This window comes from Saccopteryx bilineata, chromosome 1 (genome assembly GCF_036850765.1).
Source record: "Saccopteryx bilineata isolate mSacBil1 chromosome 1, mSacBil1_pri_phased_curated, whole genome shotgun sequence".
NCBI classification, from domain to species: Eukaryota; Metazoa; Chordata; class Mammalia; order Chiroptera; family Emballonuridae; genus Saccopteryx; species Saccopteryx bilineata.
This window is the reverse complement of record NC_089490.1, coordinates 199,139,020-199,162,158: the sequence shown is the minus strand read 5'-3', so window position 1 is coordinate 199,162,158 and position 23,139 is coordinate 199,139,020. Positions and strand designations below refer to the sequence as shown.

At 39.9% G+C, this 23,139-nt stretch overlaps 1 protein-coding gene across 1 annotated transcript in view; it reads left to right on the top strand.

Moving 5' to 3' along the window:
• INTU (inturned planar cell polarity protein) overlaps positions 1–17,590 on the top strand; it is a 76,171-nt gene extending 58,581 nt beyond the window's left edge. Inside the window, exons 9-16 of the mRNA XM_066233466.1 lie at positions 3,010–3,063; positions 3,769–3,831; positions 4,556–4,777; positions 5,868–6,341; positions 7,868–7,965; positions 9,519–9,708; positions 12,656–12,807; positions 15,480–17,590. Coding sequence (XP_066089563.1) covers positions 3,010–3,063; positions 3,769–3,831; positions 4,556–4,777; positions 5,868–6,341; positions 7,868–7,965; positions 9,519–9,708; positions 12,656–12,807; positions 15,480–15,591 — 1,365 coding nt within the window. The 3' untranslated portion in view covers positions 15,592–17,590. The remainder of the gene's footprint in view (positions 1–3,009; positions 3,064–3,768; positions 3,832–4,555; positions 4,778–5,867; positions 6,342–7,867; positions 7,966–9,518; positions 9,709–12,655; positions 12,808–15,479) is intronic.
• Positions 17,591–23,139: the final 5,549 nt, after the last annotated feature.

The window sequence follows — 23,139 nt, the reverse complement described above, 5'->3', positions numbered from 1 at the left end:
ATATTGTATTGTCATTTCTGACTGATTCTTTTTTATTATTTCAGTGTCCTTTTTTATATTTGTTATCTCTTTATTTAGGTTTTCGTAATGGCCATCTATGGTTGTTCTGATATCTTTGAGCATCCTAACAATCATTATTTTAAACTCTGCATCTGGTAATTTGGTTATATCTGATTCACTTAGGTCCTTTTCTGGGGATTTCTCTTGGTTTATTTGTGTTATATTTCTCTGACTCCGCATTTTCTCTTCACGGTAGTGGCTGTGATCACGTGCTCGGGTGCACAAGTGTTGGTGGCCTTGGCCTTTGCCCCGCCCCCATGTGTGATGTTATGCTTGGTCCTGAGGGCACTGGCGAGCACCTTTGCTCTGCTGTGGGTCTCCGCTTGTTTCTGGGCTTTTGCCCTGTCCTTGCAGGAGGAGCCTACTCAAGGAATGGCTGCTAGCCTTGGCTCTACTGCCGGGAAGGACAACGTGCACAAGCTCAGCTCAGTAGCGGAACTCCGCCTCTTCTGGTCTTTTGGCTCCACCCCTACTGGAGGAGCTGGCTACCAAGTCAGACTGCAAGCCTGGGTTGCATGGGCGGGGCAAGGCTGTGCTCCTCTGCCTTTGCTCAGGGGCTGGTCTTCACCCTTTCCGGGGTTCCCGCCCTTCTCCCGCAGGCTGGATTACAGGCTGCTGGCAGCTGAGTTTGACTGCTTTTGCACGCCCCTTTCTCCCCAGCTGTGCAAGATTGAGCTCACACCTGAGCCCAGTGGTGGCCACCTGGCTTCTGCCCCTGCCAGCAGAACCACGCTTTTGTCTCCCGCTGCCGCCCGCCCTCCGCCCTCCGGTGCGCCCTCAGCCGCGTGGGTGGGAGCGTTGCAGCTCGGACCCTAAGACTCACTCCTGTAGACCCAAAAGTCCTTCTATGCGACTCTGCTCTGAATGCCGGATAGCTTGTTCGGCTGCTCTCCTGCTTCCCTTTGCTGGTATTGCTGTTTCCGGGGGAAATATTCACTTCAGCTTTGGGAAGTGACTCGTCCCAGGGGTTAGGGTGGCTATCTCCCAAAATGTTTCTCCCTGTGCCTCCTAGATTACACTCTCTTCCTGTTACTCTGGTCCTCTCCTCTCTACCCCCGTCCCCAGGAGCCCCGGGTGAGTGGTTGTGAGAATGATGTTCTGTGCGGTCCCTTTAAGAAGGTTCCTGGGTCTGAGAAATCAGACTCTTTCTCACAAACAGTATCCTGACTTGTTTCCAGCTAAATACTGTCCTTACACCTCTTCTGGGCTCTGGGGCTGTAGGCTGGGGCTTTGTTCCTGGATCTCAGAACCCTTTCCCCTCTGCTAAACTCACTTCCCCCCACGCAAGTCTCTCCCTGCAGCCGTTCGCTCCAGGGAGCTGGGCAGCCCTCTCCGTGTTTCCGTTTTTCCTACCAGTCCCGGTGTGGCTTCTTCAGTGTTCCTTGGTTGAAGAGTCCTCTTAATTTTATTGTTTTGATTTTTAAGACTTCACATATAAGTGAAATCATACAGTACTTGTCTTTCTCTGTCTCGTGAATGTATAGTTTTAAAACTAGTAATATTTTTTGTTTTACCATAAAACTCAAAAAGCTTACTTTTTTCGCTTTGAAATTGCTTATTGTGTTAAAAATAGTGGGGTTTAGTGACTATATATCTGCTAATGAAAATATTAAGGAATTTTATGTCTTAAAAAACCTAGTTTAAAACATTTATGTAAGGTTACTTGTGCCTGATAAATTTTAGGTGGAAAGTATTTTAACTTGGAAAAAATAACTTAATTAGTTCTCTGTTTAGTATACAATGAGGGCAGTTTTCTTTCCCAGATGTTTGAGAATTTCCTTATTTTTGTTTGTCTGTCATATGTTTTATTTTTTAAAAATTATTTTTCCCACAGTACATTGGAATAATTAAGAGAAAGGATACTTTACCTTTTCTCTTAAGTAATATGAGGAAACAATTATAGTAACCTTCTTGTACATTAGGCTACAGAGTTCTGGAGCAGGAATAGCAATCTATTAAACAGTAACATTTCTGAAATTAGAAATCACAGCTGGGTAACTTTCTTTCTGTCCTTCAGTTTTTCTCAAGAGAAACTAGGGCTTCAAAAAGGAGAACATGAAGTATTTGCTAGATGCAGAATATAGATCACAAATGAGTAATAAGTCATATCATGCGAAAGCACTAAAAGCCATGACTAATGTTTCCAAAGTTTTTGTCATCTCAGTGAGAACCAGTTTGTAAGACAGTCCTGCAGAGAGTGTCTTGGATTTAAAAAAGAAAAGAAAAGAATTCTTTTTCACAAATAGCATATATTGCCAATAGTTTTTAAATATGCATTACAGATTAAACTGCTGATTAAATTTATTGTCTTTTAAGTTGCAAATGCTTTAGGCGATAAAAAATGCATGAAAGAGTTGAGGCAGTTTCCATAGAAACAAAGGCTAAACCCTAAGTAAAAGATTTTCCTAATAACTCTGTAGGGTAGTTAAACTGTGCCAGATTCCAGGGGACACTTGCCTTCATGTTTTAACTCATGAATAAAGATTAACAGTCCTTTATACAAAACTCAGGAGAGACACTGGGAAGAATGTTGGTATTTCCCAAGAATCCATCTTTTGAGAAATACATAGGAAAAAGAAAAAAAAATCAAAATAGTGTAGCCACGTTATGACTGTTATTATTTCCTCTTTAAGAATTTTAATACATTAAAAATTTTTCTAACATAAAACTAAAAGTAGTTTTTAATCTCATAAATTGTTTTATATTGAATACAGAGTAAAGCCAATTTTGCAATTGTTATTTAATTGTAAATGCCTACGTGTTAAATTTTTTTTTTACATTTGCAAAATTTAAAAATAAGATGTTCTATTTGGGACTGTTCTTAAATAATACAAGGGAGAAAGATACTTACTCAGTTCCTAACAAGTAATTCTCAAACATGTTTATATGGCCAATATTGAAAAGTAACTATGAATTAAATGTTTATGTTACTCTTTTTTCCCCACATAGATGGAATTAGACAATGCACTGAGTGACTTGGAGGCTGCAGATTTTGCAGAATTGGTAAGATAAGCAGTGAATTTTAGGAAAGATCATTGTTGATTTCTCATTTTGTAAATCAGTCATTTGCAAGTACCATATAATAATCTTGATATACATTAGTTTCCTATTTTGACAAGGACAAAATCTGTTTTGCTTGCCTTAAAATTTTCTACTCAGTTAAAAATATTTGTTACATAATGTGTATCTAATGATTAATTCACATTTGTATCATTAAGAACTGGGCTTTGTGAGATAGGACATATATGTAATGCTCATTAAATTAAATAAAAACTCTGTAGATCTGACTTTAAATAGAAAGGAACAGTATGGCTTTTTTTTTTTTTTGTATTTTTCTGAAGCTGGAAACGGGGAGAGACAGTCAGACAGACTCCCGCATGCGCCCGACCAGGATCCACCCGGCACACCTTCCAGGGGCGATGCTCTGCCCCTCAGGGGCTTCGCTCTGCCGCGACCAGAGCCACTCTAGCGCCTGGGGCAAAGGCCAAGGAGCCATCCCCAGAGCCCGGGCCATATTGGCTTTTTTAATCTTTTTTTTTTTTTTTTAATATTTCCATTGACAGAGAGAAAGGAAGGGAGAGATGGGGCGGGGAGCATCAACTCACTGTTCCATTTAGTTGTTCAGTTTACCAAGAACGTAATTGCCATTTTAACTGTTCTCTCTTAACTGCGAAATCTAAATCCACTATGGTTGTCTTTTTCCCCCAGTCTGAAGACTACTATGACATGAGGCGGCTGTATACAATTTTAGGGTCTTCTCTATTTTACAAGGTAAGTTGAAGCTTGAATCTTTTACAAATGTTGAACTGCTATATGAACAGACCTAAATTTTCTGATTTTTACAAATATGAAAAATACATCCCTCTTTTTTCCTCTGAATGTAGGTACCCTAAAATTAAGATCTTAAAACCAAACTGTACCTACATATTTACAAATACAATGACTATTTCTGGCTTCAGAGTGCTCTAAAGCATTTGTACATCTGTAAAGGAGAAGTCATACGCAAACAACCAAGTGTGTAAGAGTGAGAGAATGCTCCTGGGCTTCCTTTCGCAGTAGTACACTGCTTTCCTATCTCCACACATAACCATGCACCTTCTGAATGAGTCCTTTAACACCAAGGAGTTGGCTCAATCTAAAGAAAGTGAAGCATCAAATGAATCTAAGTATGTTCATTTTTCAACTCCTCATTCTCCACTTTCTATCCATAGGATTCAGTTCTGTTCTAATTTTGCCCAACACTTAGGCTTATATTACTTGGAGGTGATCTTGCTTTGTGCCACCATGTACCTGTTGTAGACTTAAGTTATCGTAAATATTTGGTGTCTAGTTGACCACAGGGGAGAAATTATTTTTACTATGTCTTCACTTATTCCATTTGAAAGTAGAATATTTTAAGCCAACTGAAGAAGTACCTATAAAACTCTTAAAATATATTATAGGATTATTGCTTGATATCACTTGTTGATTTCTGCTCTTTGTGGTTAAATTCAAGGGTTATTTGATATGCAGTCATTTGCCTAAAGATGATCTTCTTGATATAGCTTTATACTGTCGTCACTGTGGCCTACTGCCTTTGGCAGCAAAACAAAGAGTTGGTCAGTTGGTAATATGGAGAGAAGTGTTTCCTCGACATCACCTCCAACCTCCTACAGATGCAAACACTGAAGCCTTTCCAGAACCTGAAGGGAGATATTTTTTGCTAATTGTTGGCTGGGTAAGATTACCTTGGTTTCTTTCTTACATACACACACACACACACACACACACACAGAGCAGTTTACCATCTACATAAATACACAATGTGATAATTTAAATTTTTGAGCATTTTAAATACCAGTATTCAAGAAAATGTTATATGTCCCTTATTTATTTATTTATTTATTTATTCATTTATTTATTTATTTTTCAAGTGAGAGAGAAAGACAGAAAAGAGAGAGAGGAAGGGAGAGAGATCAGAAGCATCAATTCTTTGTTATGGCACCTTAGTTGTTCATTGATTGCTTTCTCGTATGTACCTTGACTGCGGGGGCGGGGGGGGGGCCTCCAACAGAGCGGTTGACCCCTTGCTTAAGCCAGAAACCTTGAGCTCAAGCTAATGACCTTGGGCTTTAAGCCAGCAACCTTTGGGCCCAAGCCAGCAACCATGGGGTCATATCTGTGATCCCACAATCAAGCTAGCAACCCCATGCTCAAGCTGAATGAGCCTGCGCTCAAGCTGAGTGAGCCCATGCTCAAGCCGGTGGCCTCGGGGTTTCAAACCTGGGTCCTCAGCATCCCAGTCTGACATTCTATCCACTGCACCACCGCCTGGTCAGGAGCCCCTTATTTATTTCTTTTCTTTAGCATCCATTTAATCTTCATGCAGAAATATTAATGAAACCTAGGATAAGATTTCAGCAGGTTCTTAAGGTCTTTTGTTCCAATTTCTATAGTGGTTTTATCCTCTAGTTTGTTTTGGGAAATACAAGGAGACATAAAAAGAATACAGAGTCAGAATAAATATGGGATTATAAATGAAAGGACTTCCAGTAATTGAGGCTGTTTGAAAGCTACATTAGGGAATTCCATGTGCCCAAAGTAGTGACTGATGGTTTATCAGGATAAGGCAATACGGTATTTCTTTTCAAGGGTGATCAAGAAGCACTGAGAATAACTAAGAAAAAGGGGAGGGAGGAGTTTGTAATAATCATCACATGGTTATGCCACATGCCCATCTGTCTTCAGTATTCATAAACTGATAGATGCATATTGCATATAAGTATCTTCATGTAGCTAAATCCCACTAACAACTTTTTTTCTTACAGAGGTATTATATGTTGTGTGTACTGTTAGAAGCTGGAGGCTGTGCATCCAAAGCTATTGGGAACCCAGGACCAGACTGTATATACGTGGATCAGGTCAGAACAACTCTTCACCAGCTGGAAGGAGTGGACTGCCGCATAAACGAGCAGCTGGAATCTTCTCCACGCCCCTACTTGTCTTGTGCCGACTGGTTCCTTGCTGGGTCCCATGAAAAACTAGATTGTTTGACAACCTCACCTATCCTCAGTAGGCTACAAGGTACTTCCAAAGTAGCAACCTCTCCAACCTGCAGAAGAACTCTTTTTGGTGACTATGCCTTAAAGAGCCGTAAGCCCAGCCCTTCCCAAAGCAGTGGAGGATCTGACAATGGTTGTGAAGGGGGAGACGGAGCTGGCCCGAGCCCCCACGCTACTCCAGATGCGGTACGAAAGCAAAGGGAATCGGACGGCTCAGAAGAGAGTGGGGCCTTGCTTAAGGTGGGTGTTCATTCAGGTGTGCATGTTCTGGAAGCTAAGCTGTCTTTCCGGTCCTTATTTTATAATTGCAACAGAATTCTTAATGGCAGACCATTCTTCACTTGAATTGGTGGTTGTTTTAGTCACTGTTGGGAAACCAATGATTTAGAACCAAAAAGAGGAAGAATTATCAAGTAGTGAAACAGTAGCCCCTTAACATCCAGGACATCTGCTTTGACACTATTATATATAAGCAGAGAAACTCTTTCATCCTGCTTTCCCTGTTCATCTCTTTCTTCTCTGTTCACAGTGTTAACAGGGACACCCTCATTGTGGGACAGTTAGGGGGCTGATCTGACTAGCCAATAAAATTCTCAGCAGAAACAAAAAGAGAATCGGTAACTTAAAATATACCTGTGTTTCTTGTTCTACCTATTACAGATTGTTTATTTATCTATCTGCACCTGTGAAGTTCTGGTCTCCATACTTAAGAACTGAAAATGTGGTTATTAAGCAAAGAGAATGTTCATTTTTCAGACTGCTTATTTATCATTTTCTATAATTTTTTCCATGAAAATTACCATAGTATATCCAAATGATTATCAAAATAATCATGCTAGGACGTTTCCTACTTATTCCAGTGATGTTGCTTTTTCAAAACATTTTTGAAAGCTGTCATTCGGGTGGATGGAGGTGACAAAGCCTAAAGAAGGCAAATCTGCGGAGGGACAGGAATAGAATATGAGATTCTGAGTGTCCTGGCATAAAGAACGTAGATTTGATCTCCTAATTCCAAACAATAGAGCGCTCTTAGGGCCCGAAGGGGATGTACTTAGGAAGTGCTCGCTGGTATTTTACTCATTATCCTGGTAGGTAAAATTGGTGGGAAATATCATTAAAACTAGTTGGAAAGACCAGGCGGTGGCGCAGTGGATAGAGCGTTGGACTGGGATGCAGAAGACCCAGGTTCGAGACCCCAAGGTCACCAGCTTGAGCCCAATGTCGCTGGCTTGAGCAAGCGGTTACTTGGTCTGCTGAAGGCCCGCGGTCAAGGCACATAAAAAAATAAAAATAAAAAAAGACTAGTTGGAAAGAACTAAGAGGCCATGAACAACTCCTAAGAAAAATTGAATTAATGTCTAAGATTTAGCCATTCAACAGCTGTTGCTTGAACACCTACTATGTCCCTAGGGCTACACAAAGGAGATACAATGATGATAGGATACAGCCCCTGCTGTTGAGGAGTGCAGTCCAGAGAGGGAGACATATACACATACATGTAAATTATAACAGAACTGGGTAAAGGCTCCATCGTGGCTGTGGTAGAAGGTTTTCAGGGAGAACTTCCATGTCCTCCTATGCCATGGCCCTGTGGTCACTGGGTTTATAGTGAAGGATAAGCCAAGAGGCACAAGTTAGCACCGAAGATACTTAAAGGCAACACTGCAAAATAGTAAATCTCTTAGACAGATATTTAGTTTTTACATCATTTCTGCTCATTGATTCCATTCTTAGGTATAAACTGACCTACTTAATGTATTCTTCAGGTCACTAAAAAGAAGTCGACTCTTCCAAATCCATTTCATTTGGGGAACTTGAAAAGGGACCTTTCAGAAAAAGAAATGGAAATATATAACACAATGAAGTAAGAAACTTCTTTATAATATTCTTTTTCACTTAAACTCTATCTTCATACAAATAAACAATGAGGAAGGATAAGCTTATAGCAGATAGAGATTATATTCAACAACTATAATTATGATGTGTCTTGTATATTAAAGTTAATATCTATGCCATTTCCCTAATGTTCTTCCTTACACATATAGGAAACATATTCCTATTATAAGAGATAAAAACATACAAAGTAGTATTTCAAAATGTGAAAGTCTCCCTTTATCTCTCTTCCACAGGTAGCTTTCCTTTTGTGGGTCTGATTTTTAAATTAGAGTTTGCTATTTTTAGACTCTGGCGGGCGCTGCGTTGTGCTGCCCGGAAGCTCCCTACCCAGAGCGCTCGTTTCCAGGGCCTGGCCGGGACCACTGAGGCAGTAGCTGGGCTAAAGCTGCCACCTGCACTTTCTTTGCCTCTGGGCTCCTGACTAGGAAAAACAAATCAACTGAAGGGATTTTTTACTACATACATTAGAATTAGAATGAGGCAGCACAAGTGTTTGAGAGGCAGATGGGGAATTACTGTCCATATCTTTAAAGACTGCCAATCAGAAGTCAGCAGTGGAGAGAAAAAAAGCAGAGTAGAGTGGATGAAGTTTAGAGTGAGCTGCGCTCTGCTACTTAGCTCCGTAACCTCAAGTAAGTTAATCTAAGTCCTCTGAACATTGATTTCCCATGGTTAAAATGAAGCTGGTAATATTTAATACCCTGCAGGGTCATTATAAGAATTAAGGCTAAGATATTTTAAAACACCTACCCTGGTACATAGAGGGCATTCAGTATATGGTTATTATTATTTTGTTGTTCTTTAGCTCTACTTACTAATTGTAGAAATGAACAGTATATAGAGGTTATGCTGGATTGTGTGAGACCTAAATAGGGGAAGGAGGGATGAAGAAGAAGAAGAATGGAGAAATGAAAATAGTAAGGACACAGTCAAAAAGTAAGACTGAAACAATGAGAAATACAATACAACTAGTAATTGCCATGGTATTCTAGAATATTAACCCAGCTCTACAGTAGGTAATAATTCTATTTTTCTTCAGGATCATCAATTTAACTATCATGGTAAAGGCTTGAATGCTGCTGACTTAAATGTGTTCAGTTTGTTGAAAGTTGTTTTTATATGGGATGCGCTCTCGACTGATAGCATGTTCATGGCTTGTGGAGGTCCGCCCCAGACATGGGCTGAGTTCTTCATTACTAACAGTGGAAAAAGAGGGGGTTAGCCAATTTGGATTGTCTAGCAAAGGGGTGATTAGGTTACTTGCAAATGAACTGGTGTTTATTTATCCTTGCATACTATGTAATACTTGCCTCCATTAAGGGAATTGATAATAACCCTAGCCTGTACTTCTGTTAAGGAGGAAGAGGGAATTAAATGTTTGGCCTAATTCTGCCTTCCTAATTATACTCCTAATATTATATTGTAGATTAAAAACGTATTAGGAGTCTACACAATTCAAAATGAAGCAATATTTTTAAGTTTACTTAAATATCTTTTTTCTTTTCTTTTTTTTTGGTCAAGATTGACATCTGGTCCTGAGAATACACTTTTCCACTATGTTGCCTTAGAAACAGTGCAAGGGATATTCATTACTCCTACCCACGAAGAAGTGGCCCAGCTAAGCGGCTCTCTCCACCCTCAGCTAATAAAGAATTTCCATCAGTGCTGTCTCTCCATTCGTGCCGTTTTCCAACAGACCCTGATGGAAGAGGTAGGCACTGCTCTAAATACTATAGTTTTCTACCAGTTTCATTTCAAGATCTCTAAGTAGTCTCCCTAAAAGCTCTTTAATCAGTATGTCCAGCAATGACCATTTTCACTTACTTCTTTTAAGTCACCCACTCTAACAGTGTTAGAGTGGCATAAGAATTATATTCACAGTACTTAACTTCAAAGCTTTGTTTATAATACTGAATTTGATATCCTACCTTACTATTTCAGGAAACGGTAGACCTATGTTTTTGGGGGTTTTTTTCTGTATTTTTCTGAAGCCGGAAACGGGGAGAGACAGTCAGACAGACTCCCGCATGCGCCCGACCGGGATCCACCTGGCACGCCCACCAGGGGGCGACGCTCTGCCCAGCAGGGGGCGATGCTCTGCCCCTCCGGGGCCTCGCTCTGTTGCCACCAGAGCCACTCTAGCGCCTGGGGCAGAGGCCAAGGAGTCATCCCCAGCGCCCGGGCCATCTTTGCTCCAATGGAGCCTTGGCTGCGGGAGGGGAAGAGAGAGACAGAGAGGAAGGAGAGGGGGAAGGGTGGAGAAGCAGATGGGCACTTCTCCTGTGTGCCCTGGCCGGGAATTGAACCCGGGACTTCTGCACGCCAGGCTGACGCTCTACCACTGAGCCAACCGGCCAGGGCGGTAGACCTATGTTTTCTACAGCAAAGTAGAATGTATAGCTTGTAATGTAAATTAGCCTCCCATATTTGATATCTATGATTCACCCACTCCTTGGACAGTGATATCTACCAGATTAAGCATTCAGCCAGCAGTATAAGGTGTTTGGAATGGAATGGGATAAGGTACAGCAGCAGACACAATACTGTTGCAGATGTTTTAGCCATTTGGTGGTTTGGTTGCTTTTTCATCCAGAATGAAATTTCATTTACTATTGTACCGTCTGGATAAGTAGCAATGTTGTATATAATTAAAATATCAGGTTGTTTTAATAGCAGGAAAAGATAAATATTCATTTCTAGAAAAGGATAAACACACAGAAGTTTACTGTACTGTGATTGTTCACTCATTATAGAGTCCCCAAAACTCTGAAGAGGATTATAATGTATATAGCAGTATGTGTGTTCAGGATCTAAATTTATGAAGAAATTGGGCTTAAAGGTGCAAGAACATTGGGCTAGGAATAGGATTCCTGCCCTGAACCAAAACTCTTCCTATTTCCTTAGCTATAAAGTGGGCTGGATTATATAATCTCTTAGGACCCGTTCCGCAGGAAACTTCTGTATCTCATAGGACTTCTTCAAGCTATCAGAAATTGGTCTTCAGTGAAACATCACGTTTAACCTTATCTCCCATGCGATCTACATTCCTGTGCTCCTCCTTTCCTATTTAACAATGCTGATATTCTATAAGGAAATAGCTCACTCGCTTATTCAATAATGTTTAGTAATACACATTAGCCTTTCCCATATGATTTAAACACTGGAGTACTCACTATTTGCTAGACACTATTTGAGGGGCTGGTGATCCAGCAGTGAACAAAGCAGGGCCCCTTTTCTCATGAAGCCTGTATTCTAATAGAGGCAACCAATGCATTAGCAAGTCGTGGAACATGCCCAGTACGGTAAGTTCCAAAAGGAATAATAAAACAGGGTATGAGAGGTGAGGTTACTGTTTCAAAAGAGCTCTCTGGGCCTGACCAGGCAGTGGCACAGTGGACAGAGTGTCAACCTGGATGTTGAGATCCCAGGTTTCAAACCCCAAGGTGGCCAGCTTGAGCGCAAGCTCACCTGACTTGAGCTCAGGGTTGCCGGCTTGAGTGTGGGATCATAGACATGACCCCATGGTCACTATCTTGAGCCCAACGGTTGCTGGTTTGAAGCCCATGGTCGCTGGCTTGAGCCCAAGGTCCCTGGCTTGAGCAATGGGTCACTCGGTCTGCTGTAGCCCCTGGTCAAGGCACATGTGAGAAAGCAATCAATGAACAACTAAGGTGCCACAATGAAGAACTACTGCTTCCTATCTCTCTCCCTTCCTGTCCATCTCTCTCGCTAAAAAAATGGGAAAAAAGAGCCCTCTGGTCATATCAAGTAAATCTGAACAAAGAGCTGAATGATGTGAGAGAGAACCCAAGTGACAAATCTGGAGGCAGAGTTTCTGAACAGCAGGTGCAAAGCCACAGAGGTCAGAGTGGCTGAGAGCACTGGAGTGGCCGCGTGGGCAGGAGAGTGGCGGGCGCTACGGTGGCAAAGGCAGCAGGGTCTGGTGGACTTAAGAACTTGAACTTTGTTCTGACAGAGATGGGAGGTGCTTGGACTGTTCTGAGCAGAGCAGGGACGTGATCCTTAATTTTAAAGGGATCACTCGGGCTGCGATGGGAGAACGGGTGCTATAGAGTAGCAGGGCTGGAGGCAGGGGCCAGTTAGGGGCTATGGAGATTCTCAAAGCAAAAATCAGTGGCGTCTGGATTCTGGATGTATTCTGCAGGTGAGGGAGGGGCAAAAAGATCTGTTGATGGGTTACATAAGGATTCAGAAAGAAAGAAGAAACAAGGATCACGCTACTCTTCTAGACTGAGACTTACAAAAAGGATTTACATTCCACATAAGTCATTGTTTTGCTAATGATTTAATCCATGGGAAATTTAGAGAGTATGCATCAGAGGAAGAGACAAGAGTGCTTTAAGTTTAATGTGTTTTCAGTATGTTATAAAATTATCTGTTCATTGCTATTCATTAAGCACCTACTATGTACCAGGCACTTCAAAAAAATACAAAGATGAATAGTATATATATTGTCCCTGCTTTGGAAAAGAAGCTTGTCATGCACTGGGGAAGACAGACTTATAAAACTGAGAGTATAATGTAATGTAAATACTGATATGGGGCTATGAACAAAATGTTCCCTGGGAGAGTGTGCAAACATGTTCAAGTAACACTGTTAATGCCAGTTAATACTAATAATACCTATTCATTTACAGAAAAAGAAAGCAGTAAATGTTGCAGATTCAGCTACAAATTCAGTGTCTTCTCTTAACCCTGTGAAGGAACACGGGGTGTTGTTTGAGTGCTCGCCTGAACGCTGGACTGACCAGAGAAAAGCTCCACCAGTTATGGCTTACTGGGTTGTCGGGTAAGTGGGGAAAGTGAACAGGAAGCAAAATGTTAGAAAAGTGAAAGAAACGTGGTAAAGGAGACCAAGTTTTAAGATGTAGGCATGCAATTATCAATCTAACTGTAATATATATTTTAATGTTTTTGAGAATTTTATTTTATTTGCTAAGTGTCTTTTTTAAAGTCCTCCCAAGTCTTTATTAAAAACAAAAAACTGGCCCTGGCCGGTTGGCTCAGTGGTAGAGAGTCGGCCTGGCGTGCAGAAGTCCCGAGTTCAATTCCCGGCCAGGGCACACAGGAAAAGCGCCCATCTGCTTCTCCACCCCTCCCCCTCTCCTTCCTCTCAGTCTCTCTCTTCCCCTCCCGCAGCGGAGGCTCCATTGGAGCAAAGATGGCCCGGGCGCTGGGGATGGCTCCTTGGCCTCTGCCCCAGGCGCTAGAGTGGCTCTGGTCGCAACAGAGCGACGCCCTGGAGGGCAGAGCATCGCCCCCTGGTGGGCAGAGCGTCGCCCCCTGGTGGGCGTGCCAGGTGGATCCCGGTCGGGCACATGCGGGAGTCTGTCTGACTGTCTCTCCCCATTTCTAGCTTCAGAAAAATACAAAAAATAAAATAAAAATAATAAAATAAAAACAAAAACCTTACTCAGCTATCTTATAAAATTCAATTAGCAATATACTAAAAAACAATGATTTCACAACTTTTTTGTGTCCTTCCTTCCTTCCCTCTTTCCTTTTCTTCCGTTCTTTCTCTCTTCCCTTTTCTCTCCTCCCCCTCACCTCTCACCTCCAATCTGGCCCCGCCTGGCCCGCCCAGCACTCTGTTCCAGTCTCCTGCCCCTCCCCTCTCCACCTCCGTTCCACATGCACAGCCACATGGACACCGCTAGAGTCTTTCTCCTGCCATTCCCTGGGTGTGGGATCTCTGCCTCTTAACTTTGGCATGTCTGGCTCCTTGATAGTCAGACCAGTTTTAATAGTTATCTCCTCAAAGAGAGGATCCATGATCTCTTTCCTGCATTAAAAGAGCTACTCTATTATGCTCTCTTACAATATATAACCCCTTTCTTTACTAGTTATTTTCTTGTTTATGGTCTTTCTCCCTCAAACTAGAACTTCAGCGCTATGAGGTCAGGCATCCTGTCTGTCTCGGCCACCACTGGCAGCTAGCACACCACTGGTAAAGATACACCAGTTTAGTAAATGGAGCTGTGCTTGGAAGACTATGGTGGTGGGAGGCTGATATGGTGAACAGAAAGATGAAGTCACATTCATTGCCTCTAAAGGCCTTACATCTAGCAGAAGAAATATGAATTATGATTAGATACCTATTTAGGAATATATATTATATGGATATAGATATATTTCTATAGAGAGAGATATATAGTTAGATAGACAATAAGTTAGTTGCTGCAACCAAATACAAAGAAAGGCCTTCAGATTCCATTGGATCTGGTTTAGAAAATGAATTGATCTGGATAGAACACTTTAGGAAAAAGATGGGATGAACAAAGATCTAAACAAGAGAAGTCATAAAGCCTAGCAGTGAGTAGGCTGTTTTGCCAGGAAGATAAAGGAATGACATATACAAAGAGAAGGTGAAAAGGATCAAAATGGAAAGCAGAGAGCCTTCAATCCCTGACTAAAGAATTGAATTTTGAGGGAAATATTGATAATTATAAAATTATCACTGAGTTGTAAAGACTTGAGGGAAGAAGGAGCAGGAAGTTAGGTGACACTAACTGGACACCTACCATATAGTTCTAAATTGTATGACAAACACTTGACAAATGTCACCCAAAGCAGTAATTCCCATGTGCTGGTCCATGGCATTTAGAATCACCTGAGTCACTTGTTGAAATCAGAGATGCCTGTGGCTACCCCAGTAAGCTCCCTTGTATTCTGATGTGTACCTCACTAAGGTTTGGAGACCAGCCTCAGTTCAGTTCTGTGCAGCGTAATTACAGCTGTGCCACTGGACGCTTAAGTTGGGATAGCAACTGGAAGGGTGTGGATATGCCAAAGAATAGAGATGGGAACAATTAGGCATGCTGGCAGGTGTGCAGTGGAGCCTTAGCTGCATTCACAACTGGACTAGAAAGTATTGTATGAAGAGCGGGTGAGTTCTGATGATGCAGATCTATGTGGAACAGAGACTTAATTAAGGGTGTCAAGCAGGACTACCTGTGATTTAAATAGTCGGATTTATATACAGTAGTAGTGGTTTAATATGTTTTAACTCTTTAAGAAACCAAATTTCATTATTAATCCCAATTCAATACTACTTGAAAGAAGAGCTGTCATATATTTAATGTTTTAATAATAATTAACTTTTCTAAAAAGTAAGTGGCAATGTTTAATAAATATTGTACGTAAAATGATGGTATCATCATTGACTTTATTGTAATAATAATGACTAAATTTAATGTTTAAAAATTGAGGGATATGCTAATACATATTGGTGAAATAGGCTTTTTACACCCTGGGAAAAAAATTTAAAAAGTTGACCTAAGGCATACTATATATATTTATTTAAAAGTAAATCTATTTGTACTTCCCCCATTACAGATTTAACACTAGTGTTTCAATTTGCTACTGATACTTTCAGAAACAAACAAAACAAAAAAATGAAAGTGTGAACTTTGGTTTTTGTTTTTTGAATTTCTAAAATAAGTGTTTTCTTTTCCTCTACAGGAGACTCTTTCTTCATCCCAAAGTTCAGGAACTTTACGTTTGTTTTCATGACTCAGTCACAGAAATTGCCATTGAAATGGCTTTTAAGTTGTTCTTGGGGTTGACCCTGTGACTGTGCTCTGGCTGCACAGCAAGACTGCAGGGAGCATTGAGCAGCGCTGGGATTGCTGACCTCCAACACAGGAGAGGGGTGAGCGCCTGCTCACTGTGCAGGATTGCATATTCACGACTGTTACATTGTATATTTGATGCCCTACATCTTATGTAGAATTGTGAGACTTTTGAAAAAATACTTGGTCCAAGTATGAAGAAGGAACGGTTAACTTATTTCCATGTTGGTATATACATTAATTTATTGACTAGTTTGAAATAATGTGAAGTGTTTTATATAAAATTAATATAGGAAATATTTATTTTGAAAAAATTCTCAATTCATTGTGTATTTATTTCAAGACTAATACTGAGTCTGATAAAAGAATCATTAATGCTGTGACCATGAGCAAGTCTTTGTACCTCTCTGAGCTCAGGGCATTAAAGTGTCATGGGTATTAGGCACTTTGTTTAAAAATATTTATTAAATGTCTTAAATTTCTTGATATTTTCCCCCAAAACACCATAATCTTTTTTTTTTTTTTTTTTTTTTGGTATTTTTTCCGAAGTAAGAAGTGAGGGGAGGCAGACAGATACCCGCATGCACCCGACCAGGATCCACCCGGCATGCCCACCAGGGGGCGATGTTCAGCCTCACCATGATCTATTTTTAATACTGAGAATTATTAATAAATGTAGCTACCTATCACCTCAGATTTTCAAACAGACTGAAAACTTGGGGTTTTATCATAGCAAACCTTTTTTTTTTTTTTTTTTTTGCTTCATTTAATGAAATTTTTGTCTGTTGAACTGCTTTCCTGGTGTCAGAATCATATTGACTACTGCTCAGTAACTGAAATAAAAAGACTAAGCAAACTACTGATATATATATTTTCTTTTTGCATACTACGGATCTGAATAAGGGGAAATCATTTGCTATATTATAGATGTACATATTGAGGAGATGTTGCATTTTTTTTTAAATGAAACCAAACGTCATCTTGGCTTTCATCTCCTAATGTACCTTGAAGTAAACATTGCAAGTAAACTCAGCAGCTCATTTTCCCAAATATGTTCATAGTCACATCTGAAATTAGTTTAGGCTGTTACTGAATAGTGAATGTCTATCTGCCACTTTATTAAACAAAGGGAACACAGTGACAGTGCAGACACCACAGAGGTGTGTATTCGTTAGCAGGTACAGAAATACTCTTCAGTTGGATTTTGTTAGCATCCTGCACATGGTCCTTTCACCAAAGACTGTTTATGCAAAAGATTATGTGACTACCATTTTAAAAGTATCAAGTACTTATTTATCACTGTCATATACTGAATGTGGCAAACATGGGTTTTCAGGTTTTTGTATGGATAATAATACAATAATTAATACAAGAATAAACTTTTGCATATTCACTCCTGTAAACCTACTATTGCCTCACCTTATATTTTTAGCCCCCCCCCCAAAATTCCATTTTAGACTCTACTCCCTCTTCTTCTTCCCTTTCTTTAGCTCTCATTGGTATATTTTTGTGGGGTTAGAGAACTATATTTAGCAAGGGAGAGTTTCTTATTTGTGCCAAGGGACTGTTAACGATGATGCATACAGGCAAATAGAAAATCTGCAGTGTCTGCCTTTGTAAATTTGTAATACAAATGGGAAAACCTATGAAACCAATTTAGGTTTGTCTGCTTTGAACATTCTTGAAAATATTGTGAATAATTGTTTGTTGTGTGTGAATTCCCTCTAAATAGTGCCTCACACATGTTATGTGCTGTAAAAGTGTTAGCTGCTGCTACTATTATCAAATAGCCGTTGGTTGAAAACCAATGGTTCAGTTAAATCATTACGTGCTGCTGTACAAAATGTTGGGAAGATGCTGAGGAAACCTATTCAGCACTAAACACTTTCAAGAACAAGGATATATACTTTTGGATAATTTTTAAAATATTGTTAAATGTTACTAAAACTTTATACACTAAACTGTGTGAAAACAATTTGATTTTGTAGAGCTATATTTCTATATTCAGTATCACTGAAGCTATTTTTATACTGTATTGATAGTTTTTAATAAAGATGGTTTGGAGGTTTGTTTGTGATTGTGTTGCCTTTTTGTGCATTGGTCCAAAAACTGTGTATTTAATTTCTACTCTGTGCCAAGCTATTCTGGATGCTGGCGATACAATGATGAAAAAAAAGCTAAAAATCCTCACCTTCGTGGGAGTGAGGAACACAAAGGCCCTGAAACTCTGTCCTTTTAATATTAACAAATGAATCACCAGAACTGCTTTTGTTCCCTAAATTAGTATATAAAATGCAACACAGCAAGTTAAAATGAGCATTTTTAGCTCAGCCTATTAAAAAGGGTTGATCTTAAGTTCTTTTTTTTCTTTCTTTTTTTTGTATTTTTCTGAAGCTGGAAACAGGGAGAGACAGTCAGGCAGACTCCCGCATGTGCCCTACCGGGATCCACCCAGCACGCCCACCAGGGGACGACGCTCTGCCCACCAGGGGGCGATGCTCTGCCCCTCTGGGGCGTCGCTCTGTCGCCACCAGAGCCACTCTAGCGCCTGGGGCAGAGGCCAAGGAGCCATCCCCAGCGTCCCAGCCATCTTTGCTCCAATGGAGCCTCGCTGCGGGAGGGGAAGAGAGAGACAGAGAGGAAGGAGAGGGGGAGGGATGGAGAAGCAGATGGGCGCTTCTCCTGTGTGCCCTGGCCGGGAATTGAACCCGGGACTTCTGCACGCCAGGCCGACGCTCTACCACTGAGCCAACCAGCCAGGGCTTAAGTTCTTAATAAGGTAAAAAAGCTACATTTCTAAGTATATACTTTCAGTTTTGCTGTCTTCTATCAGAGAACATAGATCATCAATAAGCTTGAGGATACCGTACAGAAATATGTCATGAACATTCTCAACTGCAGTCAAATGCAACAGTGAGGGGAAAGGGAGGCAAGAAGGAAGGAGGGAGAGTCCCTAAGGAGCTGATGGCCATTTGCCTTTCTGTCCTCAGATACTTATGTTCCCTGACCAGAGATGTTTCCTCTTGGCGCCTTGGATTGTGATTCAAGTAATCACCGCTTAAATTTCTCCCTGTGTGCTTGTTAATGTTTCAAATTCCCTTTAAGGAGATTGAAACCTTTCATTTTTCAGATTTTTGCAAGTAAAACAATTCATTTCTTGAATTTGCAATGGTTTTCACAAAGGATCCTGAAGTCAATGCAATGAGAAGACTTTAAATTTTTTAAGCCTTGGAATAATGACTAACGCAATTGCTTCAGAAAGATTAATCTGGTGGTGACATGTAAAACAGAGAGAAACTCTGGCTGAAAAACCAGTTAAGAGTCGAGTGAGCTGCTGTGGCAAGGAAGGTACAGTAGCATAAAACAACACACCAGCAGGGCTTGCCAACTTGCTTGATGTGAGGTCATCAAAATATTAACAAAATTCCTACTCTGGAATCCCTTCGGCCTACATATTTGTTTTTTCACTAGTGACAAGTTATATAAAAAGTGTTATAACACACCTAAGATATGAAAGAAAAAAATTAGAATCTAAGTTTAAAAATGTCCATCCCAGGTTTTCTGGGTTTGTTTCAAGACCGCGCAGATCCTACAGAGTAAGAGATGATAAAATGGAGACTGCTTTTATGCGAAACCATCCAACAGGCTATCAAAAGGAATCCGGAGCCCTGGCCGGTCACTCGGTGGGTAGAGCACGGTCCGGAAGCGCAGAGGTAGCGGTTCAATCCCTGGTCAGGACACATACAGAAACAGATCGATGCTCTTGTCTCTCTTTCACTCTCTCCCTCCCACCCTCCCTTCCTCTGTTTCTAAAATCAATAAAATGAACATTAAAAAAAAAAGGAATGAGGAATTTATTCTAGAGCAGTGTTTCCCAACCTTTTTTGTGCCGTGCCCCACCTTAACCTTTCTAAAATTTTTATGTCCCCCCTCTATGTAACATACATAATTTTTAACATTAAAAATTTGATTTATTCACTTAATAAACATAAATGATAGGTTCTAGGAAGAAATCACTATGAAATTGTTAACAAAGCACAGTAAGTAAAATTTCAAAACATATAATGAAAAACAGAAATTTAAATTCCAAATAATTTTAATACAGATTTTTCTATATTAATTTATTATTTTAATTTAGTGTGATCCTTGCGCTTGATGCTTGCTGCACAGAGATTTTATATTAGGTTCCAATTTGGTTAGCTTTAGTCTCAAGTCTCCATGTTGTGTTATATCCAGCCAATTTCTTTTTTTTTTTACCAGTAAATCATTTACAGCACTAAATCCACATTCAGCTAAAAATGAAGATGGAAACGGTAGCAATAGTTTTCTTGCACATTTGGTTGAATTTGGGTATTTGATTTCTGTTTCCTCACAAAGCCATGCCATCGCTCCTTTGATATTAAATAAAGCTTTAACTGACTCATCATTTTGCAATTCTGCGAGTTCTTCTTGATACTGCATATTTGATATATCAGACAAATCCACTAACATTGGCTGCATCATCCATGTTGGGAAATCAATTTGTTTTAAATCAGAAAATCTTTCTTTTAAGTCAGCCGATAGAATATTCAAATGATTGACAATAACAAGTAAAGCGGTATCAGTTACTTCACATTTTTGATGCCAATGAAACTTTAAAATTTTTGTTGTTAATATGTTTCTGACATAACTCAATATTGGTAATGAAACCAAATATCTTTGCTTTTGCATCGACAAGAGTTTTATTTGTTCCTTGAAGTTGCTTATTTAATATATTTAGTTTTTCAAAGATATCGGCTAAATAACTCACAAATGCTTTACCATCTATTGTTAACAGATACTTCATTTCAGGTTTGTCACTTAAAAAATCACTAAGAGTATCAAACCGTTCCATAAATCTTTTCAAACAGTTTCCTTTAGATAGCCATCTTACTTCAATATGAAGTAAAAGTCTCACATGGTCTTCATTTTGTTCTTCACAAAATAGCTTGAAAAGACGCTCACATTTGGCACTAGCTTTAATAGCATTAACACACTTTATTACTGTATGTAATACTTCATTCAGAATAGGCGAGATGTTTTTAGCTACCAAGTTTTCTCTATGAATAACACAATGCACAAGAATCATTTCTGGATTCACATCTTTCATCAATTTTAAGCAGCCATTTTTCTTGCCCATCATATTGGGAGCACCATCTGCAGCACAAGATGTTATATTTTTCATTGGTATATCATTGACATCTAAGTAGTTTTTTAGCTTATTATATATATCTTTGGAGGTAGTGGTGCTTTCTAATCTTTTACAGAACAACATTTCTTCAGCAAAATGTCCTTTATCAATATATCTTATGTAAGTTATCAATACTGCCTCAGTGTCTCTCAAAGTTGATTCATCCATTTGCAAGGAGAATTTTCTTGTTTTCAGCTTTCAATAAGTTGTTTTTCAATATCCTCATTCATTTTGTCTATTCTTCTGGTAACAGAATTGTTACTGAGTGGCATAGCTTTTACATCTTTGTCATCTTTTTCAAGAACCGTTTTAAGAAATGCTGATATTGACAGTTTTATTAAATTTTCTCCTATAGTGTGATTTTCTCCAGTTTTAGCGATGAATAAAGAAATTTGATAACTAGCCTCAAGAACACGATTATTTTTTTTTATTCATTTTAGAGAGGAGAGAGAAGGAGTCAGAGAGAGAGAGAGAGAGAGACAGGGGGGAGGAGCTGGAAGCATCGACTCCCATATGTGCCTTGACCAGGCAAGCCCAGAGTTTCGAACCGGCGACCTCAGCATTTCCAGGTCGACGCTTTATCCACTGTGCCACCACAGGTCAGGCAGAACACGATTATTAGTTGAAGTATGAGCAGTAAATAGAGACTTTAATGTTCTTTTTTCAAATTTTTTCTTTAAAGTTTTAAAGTAACTCAAATCTGAATTAATATGAGCACTATGTTTTGCCTTCAAATGTGCCTCAAGATGACCTTGTTTCATTGATTCGTTCGTCAAGCATTGCTGGCATAAAAGACAAAAAGGAATCCGCTCATCGTGAACAGCGGGTATGAACCCAAATTTTAAATATTCCCCCGAATAGTGATGAGTTTTTTTCTTGCTTGCACCACTCATTTTACTATGGGCTATAATAAAAATAAGATCAATTAAAAATAATATTAAAATATGTGTTAAAATATATTCAATGTGACATAGAGTAAATGTATACTAAAAATGCATATTTATTTAAATGTATATAACACATTTACTACACTACCACCGCAAATCAAAAGGTATCTATATTTTTTCCACTTAACAAAATTTTCTGGAAAGTTATGCTTCTAAAATTAAAATTGTCGTGCATGCACTATTATAGCCCCAATAATATTTGTAAAATATTAGTGTTTTCTAGCCCCGATGCAAGAAGTATTGTGTTGGGGAATAAGTTCGTAGCGTTTTTATATTTTATTTTACAACGATTTGTTTGCTGTTTGGCAAAGGGCAGGTATTCATTCGATAAAACTCTTTCTGCTCTACAAAACTATGTTAATTGTATTTTTGAGTTATTTAATTTTTTATTAGTTTTGAGGCTTAGAAATGGAATACCCAGGAGGCAAAAATCAAATTTTCGACACCTGCTCTTCTTTGCTTTTCATCGAGGTCAAAAAGCTGCCGAAGCAGCCCGGGACATTTGCGACGTGTATGGAGAAGGTGTCATAGGTGAGTCTACAGCACGGAAATGGTTTGCAAAGTTCAAAAATGGCGACTTTGACGTCGATGACACGTCCCGCAGTGGAAGGCCTTCTGAATTCGATGAAGAACGTCTCAAATCACTTTTGAAGGAGAACAGTCGCCAAATCAGTCGTGAATTGGCGGAAAAAATGAACTGCGATCATAAAACAATTCTCAATCACCTTCATTCAATGGGATTTACCGAAAAATTGGGAGCCTGGGTGCCTCACGAGCTCAATGAAAAAAACAAAGAAAGTCGCCTTCAAATTGCTTCTCAGCATCTTGCCCGCCATAGAGCAACACGTGGTCATAAACAGCGCTTTTTGTACCAAATCATCATGGGAGATGAGAAACGGTGCCTATACATCAATATGAGGCAAAGAAAGGAGTGGGTGGCTCCAGGAGATACGCCAAAGCCGAGAGTCAAGCAGGACCTTCATCCAAAGAAGATCATGATATGTGTTTGGTGGGACTGGGAGGGCACGGTGCACTGGGAAATGCTCGAAAAGAATGCCACTGTCAACAAGGAGCTCTACATTGCCCAGCTACACCACGTGAATGAGGCTATTCAACTGAAAAGACCTGATCGACATGGTCAAACCATACTCCTTCATGACAATGCCAGGCCGCATGTTGCACAAGTTGCCAAAGCCACACTCCAAGAGCTCGAATGGGAGGTCCTTCAGCATCCGCCATATCCTCCGGACCTTGCACCGACCGATTACCATCTTTTCCGCTCCCTGTCAAACCATATGAAGGGCGTTACCTTCGATAACAAAGAGGTCCTTAAAAACTGGCTCAACAACTTCTTTGACACCAGACCAGGTGATTTTTGGCGGAACAGCATCAAC